Genomic DNA, 25766 nt, shown 5'->3' on the forward strand with positions numbered 1-25766 from the left:
TAGCTCAGCTCGGGTCTCAGTGTTGTGTTGTGTTGTATTGTGTTGTGTTGTGTTGTGTTGTGTTGCGTTGCGTTGTGTTGTGTTGTGTTGTATTGTATTGTATTGTATTGTATTGTGTTGTATTGTGTTGTGTTGTATTGTGTTGTGTTGTGTTGTGTTGTGTTGCGTTGCGTTGCGTTGCATTGTATTGTATTGTATTGTATTGTGTTGTATTGTATTGTATTGTATTGTGTTGTGTTGTATTGTGTTGTGTTGTGTTGTGTTGTGTTGTGTTGTGTTGTGTTGTGTTGTGTGTCCTACTCTTATGAAATGTGTTTTTAAAAAATCTACATTCTCTTTGAAATTCTTACTATTTGCTTGGTGGTTTATTGGGCCGAATTGGAGCCTCTTGCCGGACGATTTTGGCCCACGGGCCTTATGTTTGACACCCCTGTATTAGGGTCACTTCAACGCAAAAACAAGCTAAGCCTGTGTAGGAGTTGAACTCGCCATTATGCCTTTCTTAGTCATGTTTGAAGTTTGTTTGAAGCAGGAAATTATGTAAACATCAAGGGCGTCGTGTGCATTTATCCAAGGATGGGCTATTGTTGGTTATTTGTCCAGTATGTGTGAAAATAGAAGTAGAATGATTCATACATTAGCACAGCTGTTTCCTCCTCTAATCCTAAAATGTATAGCAAAAGCTGCCTGAAAGCAGCACACATTCAGTCAAGAGAAGGTTCTCCTTATTAAACTGGTTTCTCTGATCAAAGCGCCTCTTCCCCGCGTTCATCTGACGCGGTGGCAAAGTGCGGCCCACATTGCTTCTTACGTGAAAAAAGTGCAACACTTGCTGAAGTTAATTGCACATATTCACACTGTGTTTCATTAAAATCACTCCAAACATTTGGTGTTAATTGCTCACAATATAGATGGAAAATGTTGGAACTGTTGAAGTGTCGAGCCTGTTCGAGTGACTCTGTCATGTCTCCTGTGGCCCTGCAGGAACTCTGTATAGTCTCACTGAGATCAGATACCACGGATTTGTAATGAAAAGCGTGGACAAAACTGGAGAGCAGAAGTGTCAATCGTTTTAAATAGTTAACTAATAACCTTTGAATTTCTTTAAGTTTTTCTTTGTTTGAGTGCAGACTATACGTGATGAAAATGTTGAAATTACTTTGGAAAAGGCCTACTATCGCAAAATCATGCCAGTTTTAATGATACCTGGTGCAAAATACAGTAAAATGTCAATAAACTTCTCCGTTAGCTGTTGCATTATAGATTTTTATACAAGCTCACCTGACAGCGTGGCTTTGAGCAACGAGGTAGCAAGCATTCATTGAAATTTTTACAATTTTCAAGGTAGTTTGGCCAGATTGGAGCCTCTTGCCGGCCGGTTTTGGCCCACAGGCCTTATGTTTGACACCCCTGGTCTAGGATAGGTATCTTGAAAGCGTGACGATGACTAACAGAAGAGATGCATTGTGGGAATGATAAGATTCAACATTTTATACATTTGAGTTGTTTGTATCGTTTGTGGAGTCACTTTTTGTTTACAAGGTTTCTTGAAGTTCATTAGAACTTCTAATGTTTTTTGCAGGATTTGGTCTAAGGCTGTGTTCACCCTGTGACGAGAGGATGACTTGACCAGGATGTACCCTGCTTTTTATCAGCCACAGCATCATGCAACCCCTCACTGGAGAATGCAGTATAAAATATAGATGGGTGAATGGAACTATCTGCTTCCATTATTAATACGATTCATTTGGATTCATATGAATCCTCATCTAAACAAAATGCACACAGAAATACGCCGTGCTGGGATTCACGTCTTATATCACAAATAATAACCTTATATAACATAATATTATCTTCCCCCAACACAGGACAGTAGGTCCAATTTATTCAAAATGTCGGTGTTGTTAGGAAGGGATTTGAGAAGGAGTAAATAATTATTGTCACTGCTGGTGGAGGTGGAGACTCTCTTAGACAGGAACAATTCAGAAGTTTAATTAGACCATAAGACTAGTTTATCCTCTTTTTTCTGAACATAACCACTTTTCACAGCCTGTGAAACTAGTGTCTCTATGAGATGACAACATTATTATATTGAAAAAACACGAGTTGTTTGTTGTAGTTGAATTTTCAAAAATAGAAGAGCCGATGTTTCTTATTTGTTTACAATTGTTCATTTGTCAGGTGAATAGAAAAGGATTATTTTGTTGCTGTATTTTGATTTTCAATGGAGTAGATCCTTTTTTTCTCTTGAAGTATTCCACAACAGATGATTTTGTATCATTTATTTTGGAAGATGGATTATTTTAGGCATATTAAAGTGTCCTATCTTTGTTATAGTGGGACACCATTTTGTCACAATTGAATTTTCTATGAATATAGAAGATCATAGTTATATTAGCACTCTTTTGCGAGAAGGTTTGAGACTGGGCTGGATGGTTCTCTAAGTAGAGATTACATATTTTCTCTGTGCACGCATGACTTTTCTCCAGGTATACTCTGCTTTATCCCACAGTCCAAAAACACGTATTTTAGGAGTGACTGACTGTCTCTGTGTTTGCTCTGCTATGGACAGGTGTGCTCTACCGTTGCCTATTATCTGGTTAAATTGGATAATGATGGATTGTATATATTAAACATTCAATCAATACAAAACCAAGTATATTGAAGCCAGGTCAAGTGTCCTCTCTGTTTGTTGACCCTCATGTCCCATGTCATTTCCACCTTGTGGGTGTGAGATGCCATTTTCCAATGACTCAGTTCTCTTGGGGATTGCAAGAAAAAAATAGGAAGAAAGGAACCGAACTCTTCGGCCTATTTTCACATATCTGATCTGATCACTTGAGAGAGGGATGCAGGAGGAGGGAGTACCACATGTACCAACACCAAACACTGGCAGTTTGCGTAGTGAACGGGCGAGGCGCTGTGCGTCATCCGCTCCTCTGTGCAGCCTGAGCTCCGCACACAGACAGTGAGAGACAGCCATGGAGAGGCGCACAGCGGACTCTTTTCTTTGTTATTTCTAAAGTCTTGCAGCTCGTCACTATGACACTGCGTGCTGTCACGCGTGTCGGTCCAAACGCCCGATGCACCCGAGAGCAACAAGAAGATTCCCACCGGTGAAGTATCTGTCACTTTTCTTCCGCTCCCTCCTTCCCTCCCTCCCTCCCTCCCGCTCTGAGATTGGGATTGCGGTAGCCTGCTCGGGAAATATTACCATCGCTTTGCTTGGTTGTAAGTCTGCTCTAAAATCGGTGCAGGGTTCCCTCTCCGTGCGCGTAATTTGGATGTTTGCGCGCTTCGTGCTTTCCCTTCACTTGTGTGTGCCGTGTGAGGTTACGGGGCAGATATTAATAGTGTGACAAAGTTGTGCACTTGTCGGTCGGCTAGTGAAAGGCCTGTCTCTCCCTCTCTCTGTGTATGTGTGTGTGAGTGTGTGTGTGTGTGTGTGTGTATGGAGTTTGTTTCGGGCTCCCCTCCCCCACTCTCTGCTGCTGTTCTGCTCATTCTGGAAAGGCCAAGACTTGAATGTGACGAGAGGTTCATTTAAAAAAAAAAAAGAAAAAAAGAAGAGCAACTGTTAAAAAAATATAAAGAAAAATCAGGGATATTTCCGACAATTTCGCTTGTGATCGCACGTTCAAATCCAGAATCCAGCCGCCGTGCCTCACACCTGTGACCGCACATCCAGTGCGTCTAAACGCCGGTGCGCGATCCCATCACCTCGCGCTCAGGGAGGCAAGCATCACCACCATCAAAGGTAGTAATAACATCCTGCTTCTCCCTCATGATTTATTCCGTTTTCACCCCGGGCTCGACATGAAGCGCCCTATATCCCAGCGTTGGGATTTTCCTTCACGCACATCTGTCCTCTTACGCGCGGTGCACGTGCTGCTCACGCTCCAGGATTGTGCAGATTATAAACACTGTCGTCACTTTTGTCTTTGCTCGGCCTTTGTTTACTCAGATAAATGATTTGTGTCCGTATTGGACCAGACAGAGAGTGGGTGTGCCCTACAGGGAAAGGTGATCACAGCCATTCAATGTGTTTCGCTTTGCTGTGAAATCACAGCGAGAATAATTAAAAAAAACGAGGTATAATCATCAAGGCATGTTTCTGTAACATTTACCCTAATCTTTAATCCTTTTACTCAACAAGTGCCAGGAGCTATAAATAGGGAAGTAATTTAGATTTAAAGTGCAGCATAAAGTTCTTCACCCCTGATTGGGATCTGTGTGATTTTAAAACGTCAGCTGAGGTTACATTAACTCCTAAATTTAACCCTGACACTGTAGGCTATCAGGGAAGCTCAGTCCATAATCTGTGCAGTCTGTAGAGATGGAGATACATCTGCCGCTTCTTCTTTCCTCAGCAAAAAAGAGCTCTGTGACAACACACAAGGACCAGGATTTGTCCTTGATGGAGACAACCAATCCCCTAAACACATTCGCACACTGTTTTGTGGCTGATGTAGCATCTTCACTCGGAGCAGGAGGAGCAAAATAAAATGGAATTTCTGGCACTGGGATCAATAAAGTATTATTTTCAGTGTTGCTTATGATAGCAGATAGTGCAAAGAGAGAGGCTGCTTCATTACTGAGTTCCCACTGTAAACCCCAAGTGAGTTTACGGCTGTGATGACATTCTAGTACTAATGTGGACGAAGCCGGAATAGCTGTGTGAAGTAATTTTATGCCTGTGCATATAAATCAGCAGGAAATCACTGCATACTTTATTAATACTAAACCGTATTCATACTGCTGGCTAGAAGAAACAATCCCAGATTACCAAAATATACTTGCATTTTATGACTTCAGATTCAGGTTTCTGCTCAGGTTTGCAGATGCCGTGCACAAATTCTTCAGTTTTGTTCGGATCCATTTTTCCATTTAAAGGTTTTCCTCAAACGCTTTTGCCTTTTTGTATTTATATTCAGTCACTTATTCAAATGTCACATGCTGTACAGTCCCCGTATGCTACAGCTGCCACAAATTCTGCGAGATGTTCCCATTATAAAAGTGCAGGAAAACAGCTGAGTTCATCAGTCTGCCGTGCACACCATCCTGCGCTGAAAGGTGAAGCAGAGGATACGTTCAGGCTTTTCAGTGGCTCTTGTTACATTTTTTGAGTCTTCTGGATTTGCGCAGAATTTGCATACATTTTAATGTCCGGCCAGAAACAGGCTCCGTGCAATTCCATAAAAAGTGCACAGTGCTGAATTCTAAAAATTCCCCCAAGAGGCGTCAGTCCTCTGCAAATCTGTCAGAATTCCTTTGTGCTCATGGGTGTCAATAAACGGCCCCACTGGACTTAGTTTGACTTTTTTTTTCATGGGAAGGAGGGGGGCATTATTGTGAATATTCCCTGTGAGGGGAAATTGTTCATTTTTCAGTGATGTGATGAAGTTCGTCTCATAATATATTTTTCCTCCCCGCAGGAGTTTTTATGCAGTGGCATAAGTGTAATTCTGGATCGCATAGTTGTGCGGTGTGGGCTCTACGGGGACGTGGTTTATGGACGCTGGGACTATGAGCATAAGCGACAAAAGGCGCTACTTACCGAACCTGGGAGGCAGCTTCACTGAGGATGCACCCAGACCTCCAGTCCCCGGGGAAGAGGGAGAGCTGGTTTGTAGCGATGGCCACCAGCACGGCGGCTTCTCCTCCAAGAGCGAGAGCCTCAAGTGCGAGGCGTCCGGTGCCACGCCCAGGCGACCAGACCTGGACCTGGGTTATGAGCCAGAAGGGAGCGCCTCCCCAACACCACCCTACCTGAAGTGGGCAGAATCTCTTCACTCCCTCCTGGACGACGAGGACGGCATCTCCCTGTTCAGGACCTTCCTCAAGCAGGAGGACTGTGCCGACATGTTGGACTTCTGGTTTGCGTGCAGCGGCTTTCGTAAGCCTAAAGCTAACGAAGGTAATGGAGAAAAGACGGCCAAACTCGCAAAGGTTATTTATAAAAAATATATCCTGGACAACAATGGGATTGTTTCTAGACAGATAAAACCAGCTACCAAGTCCTTCATCAAAGACTGTGTGATGAAGCATCACATCGATCCTGCGATGTTCGACCAGGCCCAAACAGAGATACAGACAATGATGGAGGAAAACACATACCCTTTGTTCCTCAAGTCTGACATATATTTGGAATATACGCGGACAGGAGGCGAGAGCCCAAAGTCGTACAGTGACCAGAGCCCTGTGTCTGGGAGTGGGAAAGGACGGCCGGATAATTTATTCAATCCAGATAGCGAGGGATGGCGGTGTGACCAGGGGCCGGAGGAGCAGCCCGAGTTTGAGCCCGCACCGAGCGGCGGGCTCGCGCAGAAGGAGTCGGCGGATGCAGAGTCGCAACGAGCTGTCAACAGTGCAAGATCGCAGGCCAGTGACAAGTTCAGGTAAATCCTCCATCAGCCGGCTAAAGAGCTTCAGTCCAGCTTCAACTACAGAGCTTTTCCCTGCAAACTGCTTTAAAACCCAAATTAAACACACACCCCATTCCAACACCATAGCTGCTGTAAGATTGAAATGAAACAGAATCAGTGGAGCACAAAGAGTCGGCAGTGATGGTGTGAGAAGTCCATTCTTTGTGTTTTCAGCCAAAGTGCGAATGAGGAAATGTAAGAAGTTAAAGATGCTGTTTGTTGTTGGAAGTCAGAGCAGCAGTTGTACAGAGACTGGGGGGGGGTCCTGTTTTACCGCTGAGCACGGTTGGTGAGTTTGTGTACAAGCTTTTCTGAGACAAGCTTCTCCGAAATCATCAGGCCTGTGATCTGCCCTTTCCTCTTGCCCTTTTTATCTGGTCTGTCAGGTATGTTTTAAATTCATAACCACCATACAAATAGACTTGAGTAGTACTGTTTCACCTTGTGAACTTTAAACTACATAGTTAACACAAACATATATATAAAAAAAAAAATAAATCACAGGGAGAAGGTTATGGGTTCAAAAACCCTTTCCGTGTGGCTTTCCTTGCACAGTCCAAAAACATGCATGTGAAGTCATTTGTTGACCCTAAATTGCCTCTAGTTGTGAATGTGATTGTGTGTTTGCCCTGTGATAAACTGGTGTACCCTGCTTTTGTCCATATTAAGCTGGGATTGGCTCCAGCACGCCGCCACCCTGCAGAGGATAAAGCAGTATACAAGATGGATGGCACCCCCCCCCCCCCAAAAAAAAAACCCCTTCACAGCAGTGGAGCAGTTCGATTTTATCATGGGATGTTTCACGTTATCAAGACAGTTTAACAGCATAAATGATACAACGTGATATCACAAAGTACTGGCCTGACTTGATTGTAAGTTATTGGTTAAAAACATAACATGAAAGGCCTATTGTCATGCAGCAGAATAGATACACAGTATTTTATTAGTGTGTTGTTGTTTTTTTGTTGTTGTTTTTTTTTAATCTGAAGGTATAATTGTCCAGGATCAAATATGTCAGTCTGGACGGAAGCAGCTTGACTCGTTTCTTTTTCCTTTCTTGCTGCAGCGAGGCTCAACTGTGTTGAAGGGCTTTTTTTGTGTCCTCTGCTTTTGAAAAGCTTCCCATTTTTCATCCAGGAGGTCAAAGTGGATCCATCCAGATGTTGCTATAATCTCTGTAATACCCCGCTGAAGCCCGCCGTTTAAAGCGGAGAAATATTAGCTTTCAGTCTATTTAAAGCGCCTGGTGATCCATATTTTAGAAACCTGCACTTGCATTGAATATATTACATGGTTAATTGCGGCGGTGGCCGGCCGCACTTCCCTCCGTTGCTGTTCCACTGCTGTGATTTGAGCATTTTCAACTAATATTTGTACTTTCCGTAAATTGTAGATTTATTTAATATTTCACTATTTTAATGAATTCACTTTACTCCAGTATGACCTATCCTCAGTTCCCTGCTTTATTTACGATTAAATGAATGTATTCGACAATATACACTTATTCTTTGTTTCTACTCAGTCTGGTTACACATTAGCGTCCCTATAATGGATTTAAATGTTTTCACCAACACGTTAATGGCCCAGTCCCCTATAAATGATTTAAAAAGGATTATCTGTATTCCTCATCTCCTCAATTGCATGATTCATATATGAAATAGACCTTCTGGTTGTCTTTAAGCTACTTGTAGAATCTCCTGGATGCTGAAGTAGCAGTTAAATTCAAAGCTTTGTCGTTTATCTAATTCCCTACATATTGACCCACTAAAGAACGTGTGGTGTTATTCACCGCTTTAAACTGAAAAAACGTTGCAGGGTAGTATCATAGCCCACGCTGGCACTGTGAATACAGAATTTAATGAAGTGCCTGCTGCAGAGCGCTCGTAACATTCACTCTGTCACGAGACTTCCCCGAAAATCCCCTAAAAACAAACAGTCTTCAAAATGTGAGGTTCCTTACAATATTTTTTTGAAATTTAAAGATCTCCTGAATAAAATACTAATTTCTTACCACCAGACGTAAACCACTCTGGCTGCTAATTGCAGGTAGTCGACTAAAAACACACGCAGAGAGCACAACAGTCCGCGTAAAAAACAAGTTAAATGATTTTCCTGGGCATCTGACAGCAGCATGTGACACCTTAACGTCCTCGCCAGAGAACTCTTCTGTCAGACAACACAGAGACCTTCCTGTGTCTGACCTCTGCTGCGGCGTTATGATTGCAGGGCAGGAGTTCAAATCAGCGGAGACACGAGACAATACGTTTCAGACAAAACCCTCCGTGTGACAGAAACGGTCGTTCTCTATGTCAGCGGAGAATTTTCTCAGTTAAAACACAGATATGCAATCTTGTAGACTGGTTTTGTTTCGCCGCATCCTCCAGTGTGGCGCTTGAATGGTTGATGTCTGCAGACTCCGAGTGCTTGTTTGCACTAATAAGACTTTTAAAATATAACCAAAGGCGACTTTATTTGAGATCAATGTTTGAAATCGTTTCCAAAATATCACTGAAAAAAACAGGGGAGGGAGAAAAAGTCTGTGCCGCTAAGTACCTCAGGCGCTTCAAGCCGGCATGTGAAGATCTGCATGGCAAGCAATAAGAAACATGTTTTAAAGGGTGATTGAGCTGATTTTCACATCGTTATTTGAGCACTCAGGCGCTTGGCTGGAATCACTGAAAGACACGCTTCATTTAAAAAAAGAAAAATTGCCTTTTAGTGTCGCCCTTTGGGTTTTTTTGGGGGGGGAAGTAAATTTCACAGGAGTTGTCAGATCTCTTCAGAGAAGGCCAACAAAAGACATTAAATAGTCTTTCAGATCAGCTTTAAGGAGTGAGATGACTTGAAAGGGAATGGCCTTTATGTTCATTAATGTTCGGGAGAGATTTTTGAAATGGGAACGGCTCAGTTTTGTTCTCATTCAACTGAGATGTGAACTTCAAAGGCGAGGCTTGTCTTTGTGAATTCAATCACAGTGGTTGGCGTAATCTTAATGGCTCCCTAACGGTCTACATGCGAGGAAAAACGTTGGTACAAACAAGGAACAACATAAAAATTAGTTTATGAGGAATTATCTGGATTCAGATCTTGGAATCGAACCTGCTGAATAATAATTTGGAGTCTCAGATTTGACCTGAAATGACTTGTTTTGCATTTATATAACATTCACTGGCAGAATAGAAGTGAGCATAACCTAGAAGTTTTATATATATGAATCAGTGTGTCTAATCTGAAGAGCTGAAACGTTATTGTGAGTTGAATTCATTAGAATCCTTGCAGATGTCCTTGAAGGACCTTGGGCTGGGACCCCATGTGGTGGGTCATGATACGCAGAGAGCTTGTGGGAAGACGCAAACACACACTCAGGCTTACTAATAACCATAATAATAAGGATAGCAGCACAGGTTTGAAAGGAATCAGTTCTGTACGGCATGTCGGGTACATTCTGTTCTGAAAGGAGGTTGCTAACGTTCGCCACATTTAGAGTGCCACCGCGACGTGACAGCCGTGAGTCTGCAGGCATGAAAACATTCAAATGAAAAGTAATTTATTTAGTGAAGCCATGTGGTCCTTCTTTCAGTTTGGCACCATTCTACACCTCATCGATTTTCCCCAGACACGAATAACAACAAATAGAGAGATTATATGTTGTTGGTTTTTTTTTTTTTAAGTGAATAATGTGTCTGTCCTCCCTGGAAAGAGATCTAATGAAGCTACCTGCTATTATCTTTGTATGTATTGTTCACGGATGTATTTTGTCTTGGTGGGTGGTAGGCTATTAATAAATACTAACAATTAGGTATATATACTCTGTTTTCAGAATTTGTGTGCTTTAAATGGGTTACAAGGATGATTCCTTCCTTAACTATTGTTTCTTATCGATAATGAGGGATTCCTCTTTAATCTTTGCACTTCATTGAAGCAGCAGTTTGTCCTTAATTCTCTCCATATCAAAATCAGAACCACATATGATTATTTGAAATTCGCTCCCTGTACACAGCATTTCTCATGTGTTTTTTTTTTTCCTTCTTCCATATTTGTACTCTTCACCGAGCGGTAATTATTCGCCTTTGAATGTAGATGCTAATGAAAATCAGTCGGTCACAAAGGTTTCGTTTTGAACTCCGGCTGCTTCTGCATTCCGAACAGGGAGAAAGCTCGGGCAAATGCTTCGGGGAATTCCAATTTGAATAAAAAGTAATGATGCCTAACATCTATAATTCATGTGTACAAAGCCCTTCAAGAAGTGTGCTCAGCAAAGTCTGACTGAGAATGTAAATGGTGTCAACCGAAGTCTCCCCTTCTCTGCATCGGACGGTATGGGAGGATACAGTATACATCACCATTTGACCGTTCAATTTGGAATCATCGCGTTGCATCTCCTCGAAAAGATAAAATTCAATTTCAATATTTCAGATGATGCAAATGGCCAAAGTGAAACCTTTTCTCAGCGGGGCCCTCTTCTTTCCTTATTTTTTCCAGGCATGTGCTGCACCCGCAGCCCATCAACCCTGACCATGTTATGGCTCCTGCCACCAGCGCCAACGATAGCGAGCAGCAGAGTATGTCCAGTGACGGAGACACGCGTTCCCTCACAGACAGCAGCGTGTACGTATCTTCACACAGACTTCTTACATCAGGTTGTGAAGGGTATTCTCAGCTATGACCTGCCAGATCTAATATTGAAATGAAAGGTTTTCAGCTTATGATGACATCCTGGTTTAAAGGCATATTCTTTTTCTATTAAGGAAGGAGTGCTACCACAGGTCATTCATACCTGCTGCTGTGAGCCTTTTCAACAGCAAAAACGGACTAATAAACAGTTTAAATGGTACTGTTGCACTGCGAATATTGTAAATATTAATACTACTGAGTGTTTTTTTTCCCATACGCCCCCACCCATATTTCCATGTGTATATCTGCATATATATTTATCTATTTAAATATACATAATCTATTCTCTTGTGTGCAACTATCCTGTCTGTCTCTAAGTATTTGCTCAATGATGAGCTGCTGTTGTGATGAAATTGTGTCCCCATGTGAGATTAATTAAGTCTTAACTTAATAAAATCCCACATCCTGCACATCAACAACTACTTGAACACCAGGAGCTGCTACATTGGTGCAGAAGGGTCCTAGCAGTGCATAAGACTAATAGTAAGAATAGGGACCAACATTCTGTTTTAGTGGACCAGGAGGATGAGGAATTGTTTTTTCGCTGGCAGAGTTTTTTTATTGCTGTATTTTGATTTAAGGTTAAAAAGGAACTGAACAATGAACTGCTAGATTGTTGCCACGTACACATCACTGATGAGCAATGTTCTCCTGGGTTATATTGTTTGTTTTACGGGTTTCTTTTCCCGGGGGGGTTGTAGGTCTTCAGAGTTAAAGGTCTGCAGAGTAATATTGTCAAAGGCAGCAGGAAAGAAAACCCCTCAAAATGTTCTGCTGTTTACACACTTTGTTTACTGCTTTTGTACCTGTGTTGTGCTTTTTGTATGTGTGGTGTTGCAATCGCATTTATGTTGTATCTTTTCTATTTGCAGTGCAACGTTTGTGTTTTGTGTTTTAGTATTTGTGTATTTCTGTTGCTGCTTTATCGTTGTGATGTGACTTTTGTGTTTTGTGTGTATTTCCTTTAACGTTGTATCGTCGTTGTGACCTTCGCATTTTAATGACCCTCCATAAACTGGAGCTAAAAAAACCCCCAATAAATTCACTGGTAACAGACAATAAGCGACATGTTACAGATTGAAGTTAAATCTCTCTGTTCTTGCTTTCTTAGTTTTCATGTGAACGAAGCTGAATTCATCTGAAGACCAGAGATGATCTGTATCATGTGGACGAACTTGAAGCAGGATTTGCGTTGATGAGTCAGTTATGGACTGCAGCAAGAGAATTTGAACAATAAGGTTTTCGAGGTGCCGGAATGGCACTGAGGAAAGAAGCATGTGCCTTTTAAAGCCTCCACAACTGGACAGAACAGTGAGGATTATCAGCTAATTGGTCCGTAGTTTCCAGCACAGGAGAGTGAGAAACTGAGCCCCACCAGATACCTCATGGAGCTAAAGGCTCATACATGTTCTGTTATGTGGCCGTAATCAGCCAGACCACTTGTGGTGCAGCGCCGACGCCGCGAGCCTGAGAGGATACCTGTCCCGCTGCACCGATTAATCAGGACTCGCGAGGTGTTCGTGTTTTTTTTTTTGGGGCAAAATCGCAGAGAAACTCTTTCAACTTCAAAGCCGCCTCTGTTGTTTATTCATGAGGATGTTTCATAAAGAAAAATGTCTTTGTTGTTAATTCCAGAGATGGGGTTCCACCCTACAGATACCGCAGACAGCATCGCCGGGAGATGCACGAAAGTGCCAAAGCAAATGGGCGAGTGCCACTACCTCATATCCCAGTGAGTTATTCATGGGTTCTTTCACTTTCCTCTCACTTTTCTGCCTCCACACCTTTCTCTCTTTAACTGCCTGTCTCTACCTTATTCCACCCCCCCCCCCCCCCCCCCCCCACCCACCCCGCCTCTGCCCCGCTATTGGAGATGTGCATATTTAAGCTCTGCTGTGTCACAGGGCCTGTGATGGAGTATAAGAATAGCTGATGGTGAAAGAGAAGGCTGTCTAAATAGAGCTTGATGCTTGCCTAAGCTGCGCGCGCTGAAGCCTCGCTGACATGAATCCTCCGCTGTGACAGCCGGCTGCCTCCTTCAGCAGCTCGCGCTGTCTCTCGGTAGGAGAACCCCGGCCTCCTAATTAGGCCTCGGAGTAAAGAGTCAAATTAAAACTCCACACGTAGCATCCTATTAGGATGTGTGAATTGACTTTATGGTAAAGCACAAATCCCTCAAGCGTAACACACACACACACACACACACACACACACACACACACACACACACACACACACACACACACACACACACACACACACACACACACACACACACACACATTTCCCTGCCCCAACAAATTAATCATGACTCCTTTCAGGGGAATGACAGGGCCCTGGTGTTTATTGTTTGAAATGTCACTTTTCCAACCTGCTTTTGTCCATAAATGCCTTCAAATCAGAGGTTAATTACTGTGAATAGACATGGTGGCTGTGCAGTAAGTCGTGCTTGCAGAAGAGGAACTAAACATCACCCATGTCCTCATTAGAGAGAATATGTGTATGTGTTTTTTTTTTTTTTTTTTTTATAAATGCTTTTGTTAACTTAAGGCTAACATTGAGGAAATTAAAAGAGATAATCAGAGCCAAAATGACTAAGAAACGATCAGAGCGTTTAATTCATGTGTGGGTGAAAAGCGTGATTTAAACACATTTCTGATGTGGATGATAAATTCAACATGTTTATACATGGCTGAGATCCGATAGAAGTTATAGTTTATAGTTGAGTTAATTAAGCATACATCAGCTCCAGCAAAATCTGCTAGGATTGCTACGAAATTCATTCAAATTCAAAGTATAACACTCGACCCTGTCTGGTTTAACGCGTCCTGTTTGGCTTTAACTCCATTCATATCAATTCTGACAGGATTTTGGGGGTCAGGCGGCCGCAAAATACTCTTTTGCACTCCCATCAAATGTGTTGACAGCAGCAGCAGCAGCAAAGAATTCCGAGCGCTCACAGTTTTTACGTCTTCTTATCCTCCAGCCCCCGAACCGGGCTCCAAAGGATATACACGTGGAGCCGGAAAGGTTTGCCGCCGAGCTGATCCGGAGGCTGGAAGCCGTGCTGGGAGAGAGGGAGGCTCAGGAGAAACTAGAGGAGCGGCTGAAGAGAGTACGGCTGGTATGTCCCACTTTGTTTTTCCACACAGCGAAGCACAAGCAGATACAGTGTCCTGTTGATTTGATTTAGCGAGATAGCGTCTTTCGGGAAGTGCCGCTGAGGTTAGAGACTGGGGAGCGTTGTCTTCGGCTTACTGACCTCTGGCTTGATATGGTGTGACAGGGTAAACTACGAAGAGCACAGTTTTTGTTCGCGTGTGTCTGAGCTGCTTTCACCACATTCAGTTCGTGTGAGTCATGACTCGCTTTATTACACCACGGTGGCGGCGAGAGAACGGACTCGAAGGATAAGAAAAGTACAAATGCTCAATTATAAACATAAATGTACTTTATGTGGTTGCTGTGTTTTTGTTGTTTGTTTTTCTGCTGCATTTATTCAGCTGGGAACTCTGACATTCCAGTTAAGAAAGTCATAACAAACAAGCAAAGCAATCAAATAACAAACAAGCAACATGGCCGCCCGGCAATGACGCTTCATTACTGCAACTAGCCGTCCATCAACTTAGGCCCTGTTTGCACGACGACGATTCAAGAGAAAATGCATCGTTTTTGTGTTTGTGTTTCGGAAATGTTTCGTGTTTAAGCTGCAACGTTTTGAAAATGATGTACAATTGCACAGAAACGCTGAAAACGTAGTGTTCATGTAGGGCTACCAGAGGGTGCTGTTGGTTACTTTTGTAATGGAACCACACATACATGCATGCAGTAAACAATACGTTATAAACAATAGAGAGTACACAGATATTCGTTTGGACAGGTGATGAAGCTGGATTACTATTCTGAGTGACTGTCAACTATAAAACTACCAAGTCCCAGGAGAAAACATTGTTCTTATTGTCCAGCTCCTCGCATGTGTGTAGAAGAACTATTTACCACGGCCGTGGTTTGCATGTGGAGTAGCAGCATTTCAGAAAAGCTGTGTTTTTCCATGGAGACGGAGTCGGACCATTTCAAAAAGTTCCACCTTGGGAGCCATTTTCCAAAAAGTTGCGTTTCTTTTCTCATATGAGGAACGTAGAAATGATCTGCTGTGAGTCTTTCTTGAGTTTTGGTGGACGTCATTTAGCATGAGTAGCTTGTTTACCAACATTGAGTGCATTCAAGAACTTTCCAGATCATCAGTAATCTGTGATGTTGGAGAGATGCTTTGTGAGTAATCTCAGCATTGGGGTCACTGACGTCCCAATATTTCTGTTATTTGTGTCACACAGAGAAAGAAAGATTTTATTTCCTGAAATATATGTCAAAATGGAAGTAAGTGAGCATGACAACTACAATCAGTTAGAAGTGGAAAAATTACAGTGCAAAAAGCACTATGTAAGAAGCCAGGGATGAGATATTATGTGTGTCTTTTTTGTTTAGTTTCATTCATTCATGAGGCTTAAGTTAATATATGTGATTATTTCAAGCACAATGCTGCCAAACCAGACTTTTAAATGTGAAAACACAAAATGATAACAATAAAACCCCAAATGTCTGATTACCCAGGCTTCATATTGGCTTTGAATCATTGTCAGTGTGGAGTTTTATATTCCTGGATCTTTGGAAAAAAACAATATTCAAGTGAGTTTAAACCACCAGCCATGAATAGGAGCTGTTAAGGAGCTCATACAAAGTTCCCATAGAGCAAATGCTAATATCAAAGAGGTCTTCTTTCACTTTAACAACTTTGATTTACTTTAACAAAGGAGTGATTAAATAAACGCTGACCATGGATAGGATATTGAGTAGCCGGCTGTTGGTTGAAGAGAATCAGTACATCCCACCAAAGCTTGTTTCGGAGCCAGACAGTGAGTCGAGCGCCTGGCCGTTTGGGCTTCAAGTTTTCGGCAACAAAGGAGACTTGAATCCGCCTGGCCTTAATGAAATTAATGAGGCCAGCCATTTGAATGGGGAATAAAATGGAGTCATGAATCATTTGGAGAATTGTGTCCTTTCCTGTCAGCGGTCTGGCTTTGTCGATGAATCAGATGGAGCACCTGCGCGCTCGGCCACTTGTAAGCCTGGAACGGCGAGCCGCCTGTTTGATGTCACTTGAACGGTGATGAAATGGTCGCTGTTACCACGAACGAAATCGCTCACAGTACTCAGAGCCAAGTATTAAGTCTCAAGGCAGACAATTTATGTGGCTGGCCCCCGAAAGGAGAGAAGCTTCCATCACACACACAGATCGAGGTTTGCTTTGTGAAACCTAGAGGCACGGATGAAATGACTGCCTTCATCGGCCTGTGGAGGAGGAAATGCGAACTTTTATTTTTTTTCATTTTAACTATGATATCAGAGGTAATAAAACTGAAATGGTTATAATGCGTGGAGAACGTCTTTGGCATAAAATCTGATTTAAAAACCCGCCATCTGGCTAATAATGGATGTCATCCCCTTAGAGCTTCGATAAAAAGGTTCTCAGTCACATTTCTGCAGAGAATAAAATTACAGCGCCGCAGTTTTTATCTGTGTCTGTGGGGTTATTATTACTTTATCTTTAGGTGGTGTCGACTCGTGACTGAAGCCCCGCTTACAAGTGAAAACGTGAAACTTTTATTGCGTTTTGGGGTGTTTGTTTACAACACAATGGTGCTCAGAGCCACTTTTTTGAAAACAACCGTCAAGGTGGAACGTGAATACAATGCTCCGACTCTCTGCGTTAATGGGGTAAAACGCAACTTTCTGTAAACGCTCAGACTCAGTCTCCATGTAGACAGTGGAGACGCTGCTACATGCGAGAGTAGATGGACATTAACAACAATGGCGGCCTCCGGAGTGGCACGACTCCCAGTCCATATTGTCCTGGGACTTGGCCGTTTTACAGGAAAACTACATCATTTTTGTCAGTTTTGACATTTTAATGTAAACTGACGTAGTTTTAAAAAAGTTACTTTGTAAATGCGAAACATTTCTGAAACAAAAACCCAAAAGCAATATGTTTTCACCTGGAACATTGTTGTATAAATGAGGGCAGAATTGTATATTGGTGATTAAAGCATATATCTATATATCTATATATAGATATATATAGATAGGTATAGATATGTATAGATATAGCAATTTCTCTGACACAATTTTAACATGATGCAACTGCACCGCGTATCTTTTATTTCCACCAGCAGCATTTCAGAAGCAAAGCTCGTGTTTGTCCTTTGTTGTTCTTGGTCATTATTCTTTCTGCTCCTAACATCTGGCCTGATGGTTCCAGATATGATGCAATGTTGAAATCATGAAATGCAATATGTTGTCAACACAACCAAAGGCAGTGAGGCTCCAGCTGCTCGGCCAAATATGTTGACATGCAGAGCGTTAACGCACAGTGTGTGGAAATCCAATGGCGGTTCAGTCACATCGCGAAGACAAAATATTAGCAATTTATCATCTTGCCGATTTACTTGCCGCACATCTTTGTGGTTTTGCAAGCTGCATGTAGCTCGACGCGAGAAATCCCACCAGATGGGAAGTTCTCACACAAAAGGCATCATAAATCCATGAATTTTGAAAGTCGAGGATTCAGATGGTTAAAAATCGGAGAAAAAGCACCTATAATGAAGAAGTCAACATCTGTTCTGCTTCTGGTACTTTGCTAATGTTTTCAGGTGGGGTGAGACTGAATTTAAGTGAACTGGAAAATAAATGAATGAAATGACCATGAAAACAGCCTGAATGTAAGTCGTTCAGGGAGGGTTTTTTCTTCCTAGAATTCTTGTGGATCAAGCCACAAGATGTTGACATGTTAAGCATAGTTTCCTGGACTCATTGCTCTTCTTTATGCTGACGATAACCCTTTCTGACATCAACTATATTTGTTTCACCCCAGCGTCACAATTTGCTCAGGACGCTACATTTCCCCTGATTTCTCCCGTTAATACCTGATGGCCTCAGATCACAGAATGGCAATCTGACTAATTTATTAAATTCCAAAAATTCATAGACTTGTTTACTAATGCTGCATCCAACAGAAATGCATATCTCGTCATTAGAGTGTCTCCTCTGCACCAACAGCAACATCAAACCAGCAGTGGTGTGTACACACAGGCACGGTCCATTATAAGAACAACGTGGACACACACAAAAGCAGTTTGCCGCAATTAAATCGGCGAAATCCTTGATAATCACTTTATTTGTGTTGGTTATTCATTTTGTTCCTAACAGGATGGTAGATCCTTCGATCATGTACCCTCTAGTTCTTCATAAGGGGAGACCAAAGAATTGCAAAAATTCCCATTTACCACCGGAGCCAACTTGCAGGAAGTCAAACATGTGCTATCGTGTGCCAGGAATTTTTTATTTTTTATTTTTTTTCACTCTCAGATGGAGGAAGAGTGAGCCAGTGGGAAAGTGCTCACTTGAAGATGTCAAGGCTCTGTGTGGAGCTGGTGGGCTCAGCTGACACAGATATCTGGATCAGGTGCAGAGATGCAAAGACACAAATTATTTCAAAATGTGCCAAATAAAAAGCTTTTTTTTTTCTTTTTTTTTGGCCGCGTGTTGCATCTTCTGCAGAATGAAAATCCAGAGAGGAGTTTATGCATAAAGGGGCTGAGAGTCAGTTTGATGGAGTTTAGAGTAAATGGACAGTGAGTGCAGGGCAATAACAAACTCAGATGGTTTGGCATGTTTACAAGAAGGGGGATTGTTTGAAGACTTATTTCATTGCGAACAACTGACATAAAAAAAAGAAAGAAAGTTTTTACTTGGGCTGGCTGAGGAATGAAAGTGGAACTCCTACCTACTGTTGTCTTTCCACTATACATCTTTGTTCTCTCCTCTCCCCCGTCCTCCCTGCCAGAATCCTTCTAACTTTATACAGGATTGAGAGACGAGGGATGAAAGCTCGGCCGGATGGTGCTTGCTTCTCCAGCTACATTAAAACATTTCCTTGTGCTTTATATCAGAACGGGAAATGAAGCTGGAGATGGTGTGTGTGTGTGTGTGTGGGTGTGTGTGCAAGTGTTGATACTAGCGAGCGTTTTTCCAAGAATATAGTATTTAGCCTTACAACTGTTTCATGCCGACTTTTCCTTTTTTTTTTTTTTCTTACAGTTATTTAGCTCCTTGTAATGATTACAACTCGTCACGACTTGAGTTTCTCCTTTCCCTGCTGTATTTTCTTTCATCTCTGCATGTCCTCCCTTCGCGCTGTGGCGCCTGCTTATCAAAACCCATTACTGATGCCAGCAGCACCCCGCCCAGTAAATCCCCTCAGATAAGATTCTGTCAGAGCTCGATTTTGTCCCAGTCAGTCAGAGCTGAAGCTGCACCAGTCGCACTTGTCATGACACAAAACAGCAGCATGTGCAGCATGAATACTGATGCTGCCTGTCTCCAAGCCTCTGCAGTGAGAGGAGGGGGAAGATGTACTGTATTAGCATATGATGAAAAGCTGCCATCTGTAGGCTGGAATAATAAATCCATCCTCAGAGTATTGACTGTCTCGGTGGTATGAAAAGAAAATAGGTGGAGAAAGAATGAAATGCTCATTTTTAGTGTCCGGTTCTTAAGAAACTGTATTTTGTTTGTGTGTTCGCCATTCTAAATGCATGCATTGTGTGTGTGTGTGTGTGTGTGTGTGTGTGTGTGTGTCTTTGTGTTGAAGGAGGAGGAAGGTGACGAAGTCATCGTGTCCACAGCCACACTGTTATCCAGTCACAGGTTCCCCCCTGGTGCTTACTCGCAGAATTACAGCTCCCGATACGCTGACTTCACCTACAGTGCCCCGTTTTTCAGAGACGCTCACGAGGAAAACCCGGAGAGCATCTTGGACGACCACGTCCAGCGGGTCATGAAAACTCCCGGCTGTCAGTCGCCGGGGACTGGACGCCATTCACCCAAGTCGCGCTCGCCAGACGGCTTCTCGGGGGTCAAGGGGACGGGACTGCCGGGCCAGGGCAAGCATCAGTCCAGGCACGCCTTCAAGGGGGAGGGCAGCCATCTTTACCACCATAAGCACGCGCATCACTTTCACCACTCGGGCGTCGGGAGGCCCAAAGAGCAGGTGGAGGCTGAGGCGGCCGGGCGCGTGCACGGTAGCGTTCCCTGGAGCGCGGAGACGAGTCATTACGGATCAAAGTCACGCAGCTACGCAGACGGCATGGGATCCAACCCCGTGGAGCACGCCGGGTATGGGTAAGCAAGTTTTTTTTCATCACACACTAAAATGTTTTTTTGTTTTTCCTTCTGCTTACTGTCAACTTTCTTCAATTGAACAGGAACAAAAGTGTCTCTCAGGGTAAACGGGTGTTGAAGAAAGGTGAGGAAGTGCGACCTTACGACGTGCCGGGGTCCGTAGAGGAGATGGAGAAAAACCAGAAGATCCTGTTGTGGTTGATGGAGGGGCAGAAAGAAATGGTTCAACATAAGAGGAGCCCGTACGGGTCAGTGATCACATCCATTCACTCTTTAGACCTCCATCGTCTAGATCCACTTTATCTGACTACAGGTAGAAACAATCCAAGCTAAATATACAGCTTTACTCTTGATAGGACAAGAACTGTAGTCGTTGGAAAAGGAGAAGTTCAACACTAGAGTGTTGCAAAATACTTTTTCAGGACCAACTCTTTTTTAGGACTGTGTCTTTTTAGAGTCCGTCTTTCTAAATGTCTTTACCTACCACTACTTTTTGTAGTTGTCTTTTAGATGCTCTTTTACTTGTTAATTTACTGTTGACATTCTCTGTGGACAGCAGAGAAAGACCTTTGTTGTACAAGGGACACATTCTAAGGGACAAGGGACGTATTCTAAGTTCATATAACTTGAACTTGTTTAAAATTTTATTTATATGTCATAATCTGTTGGAAGGCGTAAAATGGACCTAAATAAAATTTCACAACTTAACGAGAGAGTCTCTAAATTGGCTAAGATTCTTATTGTCCGTCACCAAAAACTTCTCACTAGGTGGAAGGTGCAGGTCGAAGGTGCAAAAGGGAAATCCAAACAAGTGTTGATCTCATATTTCTGCACTTCCAGGGAACAACCTGGGTGGTTCTCTCTTCCTCTGTAATTTAATTGCCGGTGTTCTTCACATTCCAGGAGTGTATCTGGAGCCAAGAGGACCACAGGCCACGAGGGGTCCCGCCTCAGCTCGGCGGACCGCTCAGGGTTTATGCATCCCTGCATCGGGGGCCCGCTGAGGAACACCGTGCAGCCGTCCCACCCGTTCATCCAGGATCCCACCATGCCCCCCAACCCGGCTCCCAGCCCCCTCATCCAGCTGGAGGAGGTGTGCCGGCGGCTCGAAGAGGAGAAGATTAAGACGGGAACTTTACAGCCGAAGCAACGGTGAGAGCGGGATGTGTTTCTTGTGGGTGACTTGTGCTTCTTCAGGTCAGTCCGTGTCTTAACCGCAGGGGGTTTGTTTTCTCCCTCAGGTACGTGATGGAGGTGATCCAGCGAGGTCGCGCCGCCGTCAGGCCCGCCCAGTTTCCTCCGCTCAGCGTGGTGCCCGCCGTGTCAGACAGCGAGTTCTCCGAGCCGGAGTACGTACACTGGCTCCTGTTTTCAAACCACCTTAGTTCACAAAGAACCTTTCTTTTCTTCACTTATTCTGTCGTTCCCGCATTCGTTCCCACACGATGCAAACTTCTCGTCAGCGCTGCTCGCAAACTTGTTCGCATGAGGACTGAGAAAGTAATCCTCAGAAAATAAGATCGTGGGCTAACAATTTTTTAGATGTTAACGGTTGGTAAACATTACATAGATAGGTAAAGGTAGTAATTTCACAATGACCTCATTAGAGCTGATCAGAACAGCCAAATCAATTATCCAATCAGCCAGTCAGTCAATGAATTAAGCATTCACTTGTATAGCACCTTTTATACAGTTCAATGGAATTCAACCTACAACTCCCTGGTCTGATCTACATTTTTTCACCACAGGAAGAAAGATTCTGTACAATATGTGATATCAGTGAAGACCTATTAGAAAACAAAGTTTCCATCAATTTCTCCAGATAAAACAAATTTAACACGAGACAAATTTTGCACCTTTTTTATTTTTTATCATTATTCCTTGCAGTCTGAAATATTTAGCATATTGATTTCGGACAGTGGAAAATATTGTTTTCAGTCGGCATGCTACCAAATCTTTTATGTCGGATCAGACCTGAAGGCTGAAAACAACCCAACTGTTGCCTGTCAAGACCAGAAGAAAAGGTTCACGCAGGAAACCGAGGCGAGGGTTTTGTGTTTGTGCAGAGGCAGACGAGTGGGAGCGTAACGGACGGGGTCAGTTTTGATGTTGTTGTCCGAAACGCGGTTCTCTGTGATGTCTGGAGCGCCGGTCTCAGACGGGTGCCGGACCACAGGTGAACTGTGTAAAAGACGGATGAAGGGCAGGTTTTATGGCGCCACCGGTGGTGGACTTCTCCCGCCTCGGGTTCTGCGTTTGGTGTGTGCTTCGATCGCAGCGGTCTGCACTTTACTGACTGAACTTTCCAGCACCTGCGGTGTGCACACTTCGACATGTCTGCAGGAAAGCTGCAGCACTGGAATCCTACAAAGATGGAGGTTGAAATAAAAGCTGGCTTGGAGTTATATAGCGTCAGACAGTGATTTATTTTGGCGATATGTTGATATCCAGCAGTGATCAAAGTGTGATACTGCGGTTCTGCCTGCAGGCAGGAGCGAGGCAGCCGCCTGGGATGTCAAAAGGAAATATAAGGCTTTTATGGATTTCGTGAGTTACATTGTTATCTACAAATAAAACTCTTTTAGTGGGATATTTTGTTGTGTTATGACAAAAGTCTGATTTTTACATATGTGATGATATGTACTCTGACTTACACTGTAGTTTTCGCACACAATTCAGCTCCGAATCTTGCGAAACTTTAATGAACTTGTCACCATTTATCATGCTTCATCATGAGAATGTGATGCTTATTTTGGCAGAAGAAAAACTGGCCGAGTGTCTGTTGCCATCTGCTGGAGGACAGATGGACGGGTGTTGTGTGAACACACACCCACGCTGATGTGCTGGCTTAATGTTTATGTATCGACACGGCTCGGCTGTGCACATTGGAACTGACTTGATGGGTTGACATGGGAAAACTTTCAGGAGCTCAGCTCCTGTCAGACTTGTTGAGGAACCAACAGGAGATTTTAGCTTTTAACCTTTTATTCCAGTTTCAGTCACTGCCGACAGCGTTTCTCACATATATATCTCATAACTCTGCACTCCTGAACCATTCAAGATGTTTTAAATTGTTCAAAAATGACCAGAAAGCAAAGATACAGATCATCTTGAGTGGGCCGAACCGGTAAAATACTGCCATAATCACCTTTAGATTTAAAATGTATAAATAAAAACCAACCAATTACTATGAATCAACTGCAATTTGTGTTGAAATCTTACCGTTTGAACCACTGCTATCAAACAAAAGACACAAAGAAATAAAAAGACCTTGACTCGTGTAGCACACTACTTTTCTAATAACAGATCTGTTCATATTGTGAAGAATTGAATAGAAGTCAAGGCTCGGCCCTCCACAATAGTTGTAAATCTTGACTGACTTTCAAAACACAATTTACATGCAGTCTTTCTGAACTCCTTTCAACAGTGATTTTTCTTTGTCTGCATTCTGATCATCTGGTCTTCTCAGTATCCGCAGTGGGATTTCTTAGGGGTTATAGGAGGGACATTTCCTCCCTGCCTTCTTCCTCTGCTCTATAGTTTTCACTGCAGGGAGAGATAATAATTAACCCCCCCCCCCCACCATCCAGAACATTTCTCCTTCTGCTTTTACCACACACCGCATCCTGTCGGTACCACAAACACACACTGTGTGGCACTTGTGTTTTTTTTCTTGGGTCTTAACTGGTTTTTAGTCTTTTTATCCGTCCTTCAATCTCCTTCACCTGCTTTTTCCAATTTGGGGGTCACAGGGAGCTGGAGCCGATCCCAGCAGCTCTCCGGACAGGTCAAACCACAGAGCAAACACAGCGAAACACACTCACACATATGAGCCATTCAGAGCCACGAGTTCAGCCAACAGGAATGTGTTTGAGATGAAAACTGGTGCAGGTACAATCAGGCAAGGCAGGATCATTCATATAGCACCATTCAGACACAGAAAGAACAGAAATACATTGAAACATTGAACTAAAAAGCTGCTTCACGAAGTACTTCCATTTTCTATTTGTTAGAGTTACATTCAAAAATCAGTCTTGGTTTCATGCATCATATTTGCCATTTCTCATCAGTCCATCTCAACATGCTTGTGTTCTTTCATTCATAACAAAAAAACAAATGAATAAGCTTCATATTTTCTTAATTGATTGAATGTCTTTTCCACTTTGCAGACATAAAGCCAGTAAAAAGCAGCCGTGTGAAAACACCACTGTGGCGTACTACTTCTGTGAGGAGCTGATACCGTACAGGACGACCGTCAAAGGGAGGGTGGTCACGCTGGGCCAGTTCAAAGAACTGCTTACAAAGAAAGGAAATTACAGGTGCTGATTTATGGTCTTGTCTATCACAATTAATAAAAAAAAAACTTGGAATTGTGGTATTTTTAGAGCTATAATTTGCAGAGAGATGTGTGGGGCTGACTATTAGTTGGAGGCCAGTTGAGGGACGGCTGAATTAAATAAGAAGGTGAGTAAGAAAGTGTAGCTGAGGTGAGCTTCCAAACATTTTTATATTATTGATATTACCGGTGATAAAGGCGAATTTTTTTCAACATTTGAACCAGATCGCATTTGAAATGATCCCAAATTACTGCATTATTGTGTTTATTTAAGGGTAAAATAAAGAAAATGCATACTTGTTGAAAGATTTATCCTTCTTTTTGGATTATTTAGACATATTCGGTCACAATTTGGTCGTGTGGTAGTCAGTATTGATGTTTTTGCAGTCTTCACAAGGATCAAAGCTGCCTGTTTTTATATAAATGCTCCTACAGGTGGTGCAGTTTTAGTCATTTTAGTTTATCCAATGTTACACCATGTTGTTCTCCAATGAATCACACATTCTTCAGAACATCAGAAAAGACCCATTATTCCGTATGTGCGCCATCTATGTTCAGCACTGGTGCCTTCAGGAGACAAAAAAAAAAAAAAACAGGAATTGGAGCTGCCAAGGGATGTGCAGGGAATTAGGTCAGCATGGAAGTAAACGTTCAATAATAGGTTTGAAATCTGCAAAGAGTTTGTTGCAGCGGTGATGTTGCTTTCATGTTCACCTACTTTTCCGCTGCATTTTCCCTCCACGTTGGTGGTACGAGCTCACGTGCAGGCTGTAGCATCACAGAAACATGAAGACAGCTGACGGGAGAATCCCCCTGATTGTTTGATGTAACTTCTCAGATTTGAAGCTGATAAGATGCCCAAAGTCACCCAATGCATAGCTCCCTCAAGAAAAGTTGTTTTCATTTAATATTGATAGATTAAATAGAAATGGGAAAAAAAATATAAAAATGTTGTTTCCTCCCGTAGGTATTATTTCAAGAAGGTCAGCGATGAGTTTGACTGTGGGGTCGTGTTTGAAGAGATACGCGAAGATGACGCCGTCTTGCCAATCTTCGAGGAGAAGATCATCGGGAAGGTGGAGAAAGTCGACTGA

The 25766-nt window shown here is 42.8% G+C and overlaps 1 protein-coding gene across 1 annotated transcript; it reads left to right on the forward strand.

The window, feature by feature from the left end:
• Positions 1–5511: 5511 nt before the first annotated feature.
• Positions 5512–25766, forward strand: axin1 (axin 1; the record flags this gene model as incomplete). The annotated part of the gene is made up of 10 exons (XM_080488653.1): positions 5512–6398; positions 10908–11033; positions 12735–12831; positions 14086–14223; positions 19807–20336; positions 20420–20584; positions 21240–21488; positions 21578–21685; positions 24506–24655; positions 25640–25766. The coding sequence occupies 10 exons, from the start codon at positions 5512–5514 to the stop codon at positions 25764–25766; spliced, it is 2577 nt and encodes an 858-aa protein (XP_080344779.1).

Source organism: Lipophrys pholis (genome assembly GCF_963383615.2).
Source record: "Lipophrys pholis genome assembly, chromosome: 19".
Classification (NCBI taxonomy): Eukaryota; Metazoa; Chordata; class Actinopteri; order Blenniiformes; family Blenniidae; genus Lipophrys; species Lipophrys pholis.